A 12,432-nucleotide genomic window follows, 5' to 3' on the forward strand; every position below is an offset into this window, starting at 1 on the left:
AACAGCAGTAAAGGGGAAGGAGTCAAAACCTTCACTAAGTAGCCAGCTTACCAAAAAGAAGTCTTACATTACTTTCAGTCAGGAAATGGGCACTCATAGACACAAACTGTTCTGTACATTTCCTCAAGTCTGTACTTTCCTGGCTTGTTCCTTCCAGTCTGTCTCTGTCCAAGGCTTCCCTCACCTCCCTTTCATTTTCAGTTAGTCCCAGACTCCACCTGTTAAGCCTATCTCTGCACTCCCAGTTTCCTTGGCCGCTTGAGCGCCGTTCTCTTCTACACTCTGTCTGCTTAAGAGCTAGAATTCCCATCACTCTCCTCCCTGAAACCCATCCTTCCTCCTCACACAGTCAGTCTCTGAACTCCCTTCCCTGGTCCATGGCCCAGATAGTTCAGATCCCCACTCCTCAACCAGTCCTTCTCTTCTCCTCACTACATGGACTCCCAGCTGGAGCTACCCCTCCAAGGACCTCCTTTCTGGTCTCTCTCTGCCCTTTCTATTTGCCTGTTGAACTTTGTTTCCTTCTCTAGTTTGTCCCTTACTGTGAGTCCAACTCTCCATGCACTCCTACACCAACTTCCCTTTTGACCTTAGCATCGCACCACTACATTTTCCACCGGATCAGTCCCAGTCTGCCCCACTCCCAGTCTCCCCTCAAAACTAGCCTCAGTTTCCTATCACTCACTAACAGTCTAAGTCTATATTCACAGTCGATTTTCACCTTATTTTCTTTCACTGCCTCCAGTCCAATCTCACCAGATTTCTTGACCTCCCTAATTTTTCTTCATCTGGTCTAGCTCTTTACCGTCCCCATTGAAAAGGCTTCCTCTGCTGTCCTGCCTAAGGTACCAACAAAAGAGTGAGGCAGCATGAGCACAAGAACATGCTCTGCTCTCAGCTGAAGTAACTACTGCCCTGCTGTCATGAAGCAATAGAGAGGGACTATTGTGTTAACTCTGAAGCTTTGAAGCATGCGCAGTTGCTGTGACAATGGTGCACGCCCAGGGCAGGTAGAGCTAGAAGCTGTGAGATGTTTGTGAGCCCACAGGCAGCACAGCATCTCTGGAGATTCTAGGAAGTCCATGTCCATCTTGAGAAAAGTACAGTTTTTCAAAGGCCTATACTGTGGCCAGATTTGGGTCAAACAACGTAAGGGACAGCAAACACAAAAGCCACATCCCAGTAAAATTCCAAGTTTTTAAGCAGAGTCCTGCAGGTATTAGAGTCTTTCAAGGAAAATGTTACAAGAAATTTTGAAAATGCCTCAACACTATATTTTTCCCTGGCCTGGCTTTCAGCTGCAGCTGAATTGTTTTAACTGAAACTCCTTTAAATAAATTACCCTAAGCCAATGCAGAATATGAAAATTCATCCCAGCTGGTTAAAGTTTTTCAAAGTTAAGCAACTACAAATGGGGTCTTATAACATAAACTAGAAGATGACCTTAGAATAAGGCAGTGCAATCAGTCTCAAGTATAATGATCTGGAAATAGGGATATGAAGAGCAAGGTGGCAACATTTGCAGAAGACACTATTTGAATTAATCAATAGAAGACAGAGACTAACTTCATAAGATCTTAATAAAGTTAAGTGAATGGGCAGCATGATTGCAAATTTAATTCAGAGTTGACAAATGCAAGATAATGCATATTGGAAAGATATGTTTTGAGCTGCTTGTGTACTTTGCAGAATCCTGAATTAAGTGTAATTACTTGGGGAATGGCTTGGTATCATTATGAATAGCTCAATGAAACCCCTGTTCACTGTGCAGTAGCAATCAAACAAAAAAGTAATCCAAGTGTTATGGAAGGGTGAGATAACAAACACAATCGGAGACTGTCTTGTACCATTATGCAAATTTATAATGAGCCCTCAACTGGAACGATAAGCGTGATTTTGGTAACCCCTACTCAAAAAGATTTTTTTAAAAAGGTAGGAGATTCAGAGCCAGATGGCAAAAATGGCTAGAGGTATGGAAATGCTTATGTGTGAAGGGAGATGGGAATACTAAATTGAAAAAATGGAGTGTGCTGGGGTTTTCTTTAGAGAACCTCAACATGAAGGGAGATCAGGAGGGGCCCTGTGGACTCCTAACTACGTGGTATGTCCGTTCCTCATGCTGCTGCCGGGATGCTATTTTTCAGCACTATGGTCAGAGCTGCATGTTCAAGGAAGCCATGAATATCCTCAACATGCTCTTCACTGGCCTCTTCACTGTTGAGATGGTCCTGAAATTAATCGCCTTCAAACCCAAGGTAGGTGCTATAGGCATAGAGTTTCCTGGCCTCTGTGTGTGTGTGCATGTGTGCGGGGCAGCTGTGAGGAGAAGGAGGAGGTGAAACTTTCTGATCTATTACCCCACCAATAACTGAGCTGGACAGTTGCTCTCTGGATTGGAGTCTCACACATATTTAATAACTTTTTCACTGGAGAGTAGACACACTAAAAAAAAAATAGGCAACACCTGCTAATAGAGAAGGTTCCTAGTTCTCTGTTTTCATTAAGTTATAATAGTGACACTATGTTAAGGCTATAACATGTTTTCCATTCTGAATGTTATTCTAATGATCCCTCTGACTTTCCTTAAATAAACTATAAATAGCATCCTATGATTAGTCTCCTGGCCCAAGTGAAGTTAATCAAGCATGACTCATTTTGAGTTACGAGCTTTGGAAAAAAATGTTTCTTCTGGGAGGGCTACATCTCAATGATAGTTTGGATTACTTTAGTTTTGAATTCAAGACTTCATTGATAATATTCAGTACCCCAGCAGGTCCTGTCTGAAAGTACTGTCCTGTCCATTGGGCCATGGGATTCTGCTAGTATAGCTGCACCATAGGGTATGATTATAAGCTACAGGCTCTTCCAACTAAGTTGGCACAGCTGCTGCAGGACAAGGACAAAGATTCTGACCTTACATAATTTAAGATTACACAAGGCTTTCTTGTTTGGGGTTTAAATTCAGTGGTGTGTCATAAGGAGTGGAATCCAGATACCTAAACACAGGTACCTCATGCCATTTCATATCTTCAATGATACCTTGATACATGGGGTTGTATCTTGAAGGATACCTTGATACACTGGGTTGGCAAATACTGTCTGAAGCATCAGTTATGACATTGGTAAAGATGAGAACAATCATGTCTGAGAGTCATGCTTGTCCTTCATGTTAAACATTTAGGGGATCACTGAAGTTAAGAGCTCTTCCCGGCTCTAACCTAACATCTTCCTCATCCTCAGCCCAGAAATGTTGCTCTCCAATTCTATTGAATTTGGTCTTACTTTTTCTTGTTGACTTTGTGTTGACTTTACTCCCACCCAGCCCCCTTCTCCTTCTTCCATGCTTTCTAAGACTTCTTCTTAGAAGAGTCACAATTTTTTTTTTTCCTGAGCCCAATATCACTATCCTTTCTCAGATGTAGTTCTCTTGAAAGTTAAGAGCATCTTGTGCAGTCCTGGTGAAGGACTGATTTTTTTTGTGAGATCTCAAACAGTCTTTGGAAATTTAGAAGTATCATCATCTGTTTCAGAAGGGATTGTAATTTTCAGGAGGGATGTACCTTTCACTTTTGAGATTTTGCCATGCCTATTAGCAAGTAAATTTTCTGGCACTTTGTAAAAATATTATCTGCACATTATATACCCAGAAATGTATCTCACAGGCTTTGTAATGCTCTTCTGATTTCATGGTTCTATTTTACAGGAGATTCTTAACTTTGGGAAGGATGAGGTTCTCAGCAGAATTTGTTTTGAGCATTTAGGGGAAAAGTTCAACCAGTTCAAATATTGAGCTCTGTACATATACGAGGAGGACTTTACCTGACATGGTTGCCTCTAACAGTAAGGAATTGGACTTGATGGAATTGGAGGTCCTTTCTACTTCCTGTGTCTTACTTTCCTGTGTTCAATCTCCTTTTCAAGTTTTGCTGCACAGCAAAGTATTAAACAATAGTTTGGGGTAAACATGTATCCTCCAGATAGCAAAACATTGGAACAGATTGCCTAAAGAGATCGTGGAATCTCCATAATTTGAGGCTTTAAGATTAAGTTAGGGAAACCTTTCATTAGAAACAGTTTAGGAATGTATGATCTGCCTTGGATCAGGGGAATGGACTAGACCATCTCATGAGGTCCCTCTCGGCCCAATTTTCCATAATTCTGTAACTTCCAAACTAAATCCCTAGCTACTACACTATAGCAAAAGTGAGAATATAAAAGAAGTTTTCCTTGTGACCAGAACAGTAAAGTGTTAATAAAGTCTTCTCAACTAAGGATCAGACAACAACCTCAGATTGAAAGAATAGCCAGCGAAAAGAATAAATCTGTTTCAAATCCTAGTCTGGCCTGTATGCCAAAAATAGTACCAACCCTTAAACTCCTATTTTAATTAAATAATTCAGGAAAATAAACAACATTTTAAAAAATGGAACCACAGGACTTACAGGGAAGAAAAACAGGAATGAACTTGTGAAAATGACTAATACAGCAAAAAGACTTGCCTCCAGCAGTATATACAGACTGGATTATGTTGAGTACCAGTTCAGTGACTCAAGTTTGGAAACATCTAAATGCCTTGTGTAATTTGCCATTGTCTGTTCAGTAGCATTTGGACTGATGTGGACCAATACTGGCAAGCACAATCTGCTTCTCTTTAGGTTGCACATTTGGGATTGAAGCTGAATTTGCCTGTAATATGATCTGATGTGGGAGTCTCTCAGCATGGAGAAAGTTGTTACCTCAACCCTCTGCTTGGCCAGACCTTGTGTCTTCCTATCATGCAATGCAAATCATACATTTGCAGATGGAGGTTGTCCCCAGGAACACCAGCTGAAAAAGTCCAAAAGGATTTCATTGTCACGTGGGTGAACATCACTACAACTCAGTCATCATCCTCTCCCCTCTAACCAATCAAGTCACCCAGACAAAGAAATGAGATGCTAAGTGATATTAGTGTTTCCCAGATGTGAAATGGCAAGCTTAAATGCTCATGATATCTCTGCTGAAGACAGATTTGGCTGCCATTTCCAGAGCAATAAAACACAAACCAGCCTTTGTTTACGCTGGTGGTCTCATTTTGAATTTGTGCCCAAACATCACTCTTTTCTATCTGAAGAGTACCCTAAAATGAGGGAGCTGTAGGCTTTATGACTGACAACAAGTAAGCAGAAAACTTGGGTAGCTGAAGGTGTTGTGTCCTCGCCTTAGCGACAAGCCCCAGGAGAATGTGGCAGAACAGAACTGAGCACAGACCTGAAGCTGGTAAAATTTGCTCTGTTTTCTCCAACTTTGTGGTGCTTAACCCAGCAGTGGGTACTGCAACTAACCTTTCAACTACAGCAAGCAGCCCAGTAACTGACTTGTAACTCTGAAGCAGCCGCCACAGAGCTCTCCCTCACACAGTTGCTTCCTAAAGGCACCTGGGAACGAATGGTCTGCAGCAGCAACAGAGGATCACAGTTTTCTCCATCTGTGCAAGGTAGAACAAGCTGCTGTTTATTCATACCTTTACCAGAGAGAATTGTTAAGGGAACTGGGACAGATCTCTGAGGTACTCAGAGCTGCTATTGCCCTAGCTTCTTACAGAAGTCACCACAGGGATGTGCCCATGCAAAATGGCTTTGGGGGAAGCCTGGAGTTCCTAATACGCAGAGTTCCTGCTGCAGGCAGTGGTGTGGCAATTGCTATTATATTAAGTAATATAATGCACTACAATGCTACCTGTGTATTACATGTGTAACAACAGACAAGGTGGCAGTCTCTAACTCGATAGATTTTTTACTGTATCCAGTTTTTATTTCTTCACTCCTCTTCTGTGAGGAGACATGTCCTTCTTATTTGTTACTCTTGACAGCAAAGGTAAAAAAACCAAACACAGTCAGTTGCACAGACATTACGTAGGATCACATATGTGCCTGACTGCAAAGAATTGACATGGATAATCCAGCCCTGCAACTAGTTCTTGTGGTAAGAGCAAGGATTTACTCATTGAAAGGCCAGCTGTAGGAATAAGGAGCCAAGTCTGAGTCACGGTTCATCTCCTAACACAGAAAGTATGTGAAGGGGGTAGAAAGACAAGGGCTTTCCTAACTAAACATACTGTTACTGTTGAGATTGGTTGCTCTAGTCAGCAAGTCCCTTTGCTACCTGTCTTTTTTATTGGCCATCTTCCGTGAACAGAGTTTTGGTTTGTTTAGTCGCCAGGGAGGCTATAGAGAAGAGGGGTGTGTTAGCTGGAGCAGCTGCTGCTGGTATAGATAGTGCATGCCAGGCAGGGACAAGGCCAGCCTCTGAGAGCCCCCATGTTTCCGTGTGGAACATTTTCTGGAGAAGAGGATCAGTTCTCCCAGGTTTTTTGCAGGATAAATCTAAGCACTGTGTAAGACAGCTCATCTATGTCTGATGCAGTCTTGACAGGAGGGCGTGCTAACAATGAGCAAGAGAGATTTGGGATGATTAGGGCTGCTGATAAAGAAAACATCCACTACATGCCCTGCATCTCCTTACAGAGTATTAATGTGCTGCTCTGAAGCAAAACTCCCAAATGGACCTGAGTGTTTGTCTTGGCTGACGCTCATAAACTGATTCAAGACTAGTTACTTCAAAGAGACAGACAGTCTAAAAGTAACGCTGTTGAGCCAAGGCCTTTTGCTGCTTTATTTTTCTAGTTTTATAAATTCTCCAGCCAGTCTGATGAGCTATTTTCCAGTTCCTGCATGGAGCAAGCTGCTGCTACTTTGTGCTTCCTCCAGAGAAAACTACTAAAGGGAATGAGAGGTGCTTTGCTCTCTGGGGTGCTCACAGCTACCACTGTCCTAGCTTCTTAAAGAAGAAATCCCCACAAGCACCAGTCCATGAAGGACCAGCTGCTCTACAAAACCTGCCGAGGCTTTATCTTTTCAACTCAAAGACAACTTAAAATTCCTATTCATATGAAGCTGCACCATCTGTCAATGTACGTGCTAGTATGGGGATGGATATTCCTTCAGGAATTTCAGATTTTTCCAGCTTCCTAGAATGGGCTGTTTTACTGATGAACCACATCTACTTTTTCTTTCAGGAAACATTTCATCTATCCTCTTATTAGCTGGGGCAGGACTAGTAATCCAAGAGCTATGAATTTTCTACTGCTGTCCCTGTCATCTCAAAGTAGGCAAGACATATCAGTGGAATGACTCCCGTGCATAAAGTAAAGCAAATGTTCATATATTTTGTCAAATCCAGGTCTGTGTGTGGAAAAGGAATCTTGGTGATTTCCTCTGTGGAATTATGACTATCAGAAAGACTGCAGATCACAAGCCTATTCCATTTACCAGACACTGTCAGCACCTTTCTTCCCTGGGTGTTTATGGATGTTACTTGTAAAGCAGCCTGTAACAACGCCATCTGTCCTGCCTCAGATAGTTAGTTCAGTCCCTCATTTATCACTGCTACTTTACTCTGAATTCTTGCCATTCTTTAATGTCATTTTCATGACATTAAAGCAGAGTTCAGACTTCTGTGCACTGTTTCAAACAAGTTTCACATTCAGTACAAGGCATACAATCCCATGTGATCCTAGGAAGAGCTATGACCCTCTGAGTAGTGGAAGTCACGAGTGTCGCCCATGGTTATTTCTTAGTCTCCATTTACTGATGGATCTATGTGTCTTTAGTGTTTCTGTCTCCCCTGATGTATTTGCCCTTCTTTATTCCTCTTTAAGCTCCTCTCAGTCAGCATTTATCATGCATTTGACGCACTGATACCTCTTCTCAAAACTGCAAAATGACTCATCTGGTTTTGTTCCCTTTTTACTACTCCATTTCTAGTACATTTATGCCTATAAACAGATCTTTGAGCAGTCTCTCCTAAAGTCACACTGGCTGCTTCATACTACTTGCATTCTTCTTTCTCACCATAACCATAATCTGTCATTCCTTGGTCAGGACAGAGGCTTCAGGATTTTCACAAACAACTGAAATTTATATCCAGTCTATCCCCTTGCACTACAGAAACAAGGTTGGTTGATTTTGGAAATCTAATGCTTTTGGTACTTCTTCATTCTAGTACCTTTAGAAATACCCATATAGCTTAGGATGCTGCCCTGGCATCATTCATCACAGTGGTTTACGTCTCCGGCTTATACAGAGAAAGCAAAGACAAGACATTCTGCACTGATACAAAAATGTCAGGAAAACTGGTTACAATTGAGTGGTCTTTTGCCCAGCACTGAAAAATACTTCAGGTCCCTCCAACAGACATAGGAATCATATTTAGTTAAAATCACATGATCTGGGATGAAGTATGGTGGTATAAATTAGTAGTTTAGGTTGTGTAAATGTATACGTGAGCCCATGGTGCAGGCAGCTGCCTCCCTCTCATGGAGTCTGGCCACACAATTCTGGTTGTCAAATGGCTCTTATTTTCCAGATTTTCTCTGCTGGTTTTGGCAGGTTCTTAACCTAAGTAGTCATCTAATTGCTTCCTCTCCTCAGCTTCAGTATTACCCTTTCTGTTTTGGAGGGAAAGCATCTAGACATGGAGCATTTGCTGACTGAGTCAGCTACCCAGTGCAATAGGAAGGACAGTCTCCAACCACCACCCTGCCTTTGGTTGGAACAAGTGTTTTAAAAGGCAAAAGAAGGGGTGAGAAAGCTAATATGTTTCAGGATCTGTGGGTGGGGGAAAATATACCTCATTCAACAAAAAGGAAGAGTGATCTCTGCTTGATGTTGGGTAAGAAATAGTGAGCATGGAGAGAACTAGGAATAGTCAGGTAAGAGAGTGTATGAACTGAAGGAAGTGAGAGAACTAAACAAACAGAAAGGGGGGAAAAGAGAGAGAAACCAAACCTGGAGGGGAGGAAAAGCCATACACAGATAATGGAGAGTGCCAACAGACAGAATATCCTCAAAAGCAGAAAGAAAAATAAACTGAAGACCCTGAAAGAGGAAAGTATTAATAAAATGGAGAAAGAAATGATTGGACAAAAATGATGCAAGGAAAAGAAAAACAAAAACAGGGCTGAAAGGAAAAGTAAACATGGAAAGGGATTTTTAGAAAACTAAAAACTGAATTAAAACCAATAGCATTTAAGCTAACGAACATCTTTTTGTGCTTCTACATTTTATTGAAGTTCTCTGGCAGACATCCTGGGTCTCTATGATCAAACACATCAGTATCTCAGCCACAGAGCCTCCCTGTGTAGTGTCTCATCAGAATAATTTGCAATAAAAGTTGGGTGCAATGTATTTCCCTACTTCTGTGGATTAGTCTCAGCCCCATTGCAAAATGCGTCAGCATGTTACCCCAGAAATGCTTTCCTTTTTCACCCCAAATTTTTTTCTGGGTGAAGTCTGAACGTATTGTATATTCCTCCGGATCTTCTGTACAGTCAGTAGCCCAGCTGGAATTAATTTCAGCTGCTCCAACAAGCCCAGAAGCCATATAACCAGAAATCCCTGACATCTCTGTAGTGCATGACCAGACACTGCACTGTATGTGTGCGGTCAGTCCAAGGCTGTCAAGGAACTGCTGAATCAGGCTCAAGGGTTTTGGAAATACACTAGAAAAGGGAAAAATCTTAACCCCTCATTAATCACTCCTCTGCTTTCTCTTTACTGTGATTACCTGTCTGCCAGGAGTTTCATGCATTTTGCATAGCATACATGTCGTGGAGATTTGACCATATGGTCTTTCATATCCACAGGTCTGGGAGGAAGAATGAGCCTCTTTTCTAAGCCCTTTCTGTAAGAGTAGATACTAAAAGTACTGTATCAGAGCAGCATGTTTAGGTGACTTTGATGTGAAGAAATACTTGGGATAATAATTCGGGATATAGATGATCAGGTCATCCCAGTCCTTTATACCTATCAATGGGTTGGAACAGAGGGTCATCAGGTAGACTTGCTCCAGGATGCTGCTTGTTTGACAGAATTTTTATCTGCCCAGATGTCCAGGAGAAAGAAGATAAAAGAGGGGTTAAGAAAGTAACTGGGCCTCTTGCAGCACAGTCGGTGCCACAACACTCTCACAGCAGCTCGGCATTGAGACTTTCTCACAGAACATGGAAGGGCATCCCACCAGCCAAGGGCCAAAGCAGCTGCTTTTGTTATTCCAGGCCTTAAATCAAAACTACTCAGGAGTCTGTGCTGCCAACATATTACGAGGAAGTGGTACTGAAAGAAAGAACCACATCCTGGTGTTTTAGAGTGCTGGCCCATCAAGTTAAACAGTATACCTGATGTAACTGTAGAGCCTCAGACAACAAATCCTCCAGTTAGTACAGAAAAAGAAAATCTGCAACAGAACATCAGGGATGAGGTTGATTTAGCAACAATTTCCACAAATGAGGAGTCAGCAAGCAAATAACTGCCTTCTCTCTCATGTGAAAGTACAGGGAATCCTCTTTGATACTTCCGGATTTCACTGAGTTCCTCACCAGTTCCTGAGCGTGCCTGGGAGGGGAAGTCTGGCCATTCCCGACACTTTGAAGGAGAAGAAAGCAGTGCCAGACTAAAGTTTTTCTATTGTGCATATGCTTATATTCTGAGATGACATAGGTGTGACTCCACCTAAACAAGTCATGCAGTGTGAAAAACATTTGGTAGACGAATGTAACAGAAGAAACTAGACAGATGATGAGAAATGGAATTTCACAGTAAATCCTAGTTCATACCTCTAGTGGAATCTGGGTCAGGAAGCATCAAAGTCTTCCTTCTGAACACTGGCTGACATCCTGTACAAAGTATACTGGTCTCTTTCCCGTGTCCTCGTTGAAAATGTATGTTGCGGAAGGGCGTCAGCAGAGTCGATCCCAACTGGTTTCTTTGTTGGTGCCCCCAAAGAAGAGGCCAAGAATGACATGAGTATACAGACAAACTTCCCTCTTTGTGTAAAAAAACTTGTGCTTTCATGTTGTGGTGGAAGCAATTGGTGAGGGACAAAAAGGCTGTTTGATCTGCTGCTTCCCATGTTATATTTGTTGTTTAAATGCAGGATGTTCTCCTTCCTGGAGGACAAGGCCAGCAATTTTCTGCACACAAATAGATCCTCTAATTACTATATAAAATGTGTGAAATTTCTAACATTGATCAGCCAGAGCTATGCAATCCTCCAGCTTTCTGAAGGATCAACAGAGAATTCAGTAGGCAGAAAAAACTGTTAAAGAAGCTGTATAAGAGCTTCAATGAGAGAAGACCTTTTCCTTCACAGCAAACGTACCCAGAGAATTTGCATATTGCTGCAACATTGTGACAGATTTCTTTTCAGTCTGGCACTTGGGGGTTTTAATGTCATTATAAATGATCAAAAATAATGATATGACTGCACAATGCAACAGTGTGGGAAGTACTGTATTAGCTATTACACTTAATTATTTAATACAGAAAATTATTCACACAATGTTAAAAGCCCAGTGGGACGGTGAACTGGGGTCTCATTCACAACAGCATCGACAGCGTCAGCAGCAGCGTGTAAAGGGAACAGTTCCAGGGAAAAGTGACTTGCTCTCACTCTCAGAAGAAAAATCCTCTATCACTTCATGTGAGGTTCATTTAAAGGGTCAAAAGTTCTCACAGATGTGAATCTTCTCTTCATGTAAGAATGATACCAGATAACAGACTGTGATACAGCCCCTGTTAGGAACTGTTTATCATGTTAGGAAATGACATTTCCACTGCCAAATGGTCACCTGGCTGAGGTCTAAGAGAGTTGATTTCTCTTCTCTTCTCTGTCGCGCATCTGGCTTTTGTAGGACCTTGGAAACTTTAGTTTTCTGCATTTCTGCTTCCCCAAGTGTAAAATGAGAGTAACGATCCTCTTTTGGAAAGTTATGATTGATGGACTGCATGAAAGTAAGCACTATTTTATTAACTACTCTAATCCATATAAAATCAAGCCTTTTCTGAAAATGGAGATAACTTACCAAAAAAGAAACTATTCAAAAACCTATTGCTTGTACCTACCTGCCTGTTTCTAGAAGATTGTGCCTTTCTTCCAGTGTGAATATCCACTATCCATGCAGCAACCATGTCAGAGCAGTCCATAGCCTTTTCCCATGGTGCATATGGAGACAGGGAAGCTATTCCAAGTCCAGACCCATATTCAGAATTCCTCATCACCCATGACTTGCCACTGTCTCATCTTCCCACAACAGTAAGTGGCTCTTCACTCTGAAAGATGTGTCCTTCTGTTCTTACAGGTTGAGTTTTATTTCTTTTGACTCATTCTTCCCTAGGCTGCAATGTCATTCCAACTTCAGAAGATAGACTATCTTAAACAGCAAAGCCCATCCTTTTGCTCTTTTCATAGGACCGTTTCGTGTTGCTGGTTTGGTTTATTGCCTTCAAGAGCTACTTGTTAGCTCTCATCAAGACCTGTTTTTTCTAGACCTTGCAAAGTCTTTGAGCATTTACAGCTTCTTCCTAATGGAATTTGACAGCAAAATTCTCACGG

General features: G+C 41.7%; 1 protein-coding gene across 50 annotated transcripts in view; it reads left to right on the forward strand.

The window, feature by feature from the left end:
* The window catches only part of CACNA1C (calcium voltage-gated channel subunit alpha1 C), a 495,328-nt gene that overhangs the window by 416,300 nt on the left and 66,596 nt on the right, over positions 1 to 12,432 (forward strand). For all 50 annotated transcript variants that reach the window (XM_075504541.1, XM_075504568.1, XM_075504596.1 and 47 more), the window contains one exon: positions 2,145 to 2,255. In XM_075504541.1, coding sequence (XP_075360656.1) covers positions 2,145 to 2,255 — 111 coding nt within the window. The remainder of the gene's footprint in view (positions 1 to 2,144; positions 2,256 to 12,432) is intronic.

This window comes from Mycteria americana, chromosome 1 (genome assembly GCF_035582795.1).
Source record: "Mycteria americana isolate JAX WOST 10 ecotype Jacksonville Zoo and Gardens chromosome 1, USCA_MyAme_1.0, whole genome shotgun sequence".
NCBI classification, from domain to species: domain Eukaryota; kingdom Metazoa; phylum Chordata; class Aves; order Ciconiiformes; family Ciconiidae; genus Mycteria; species Mycteria americana.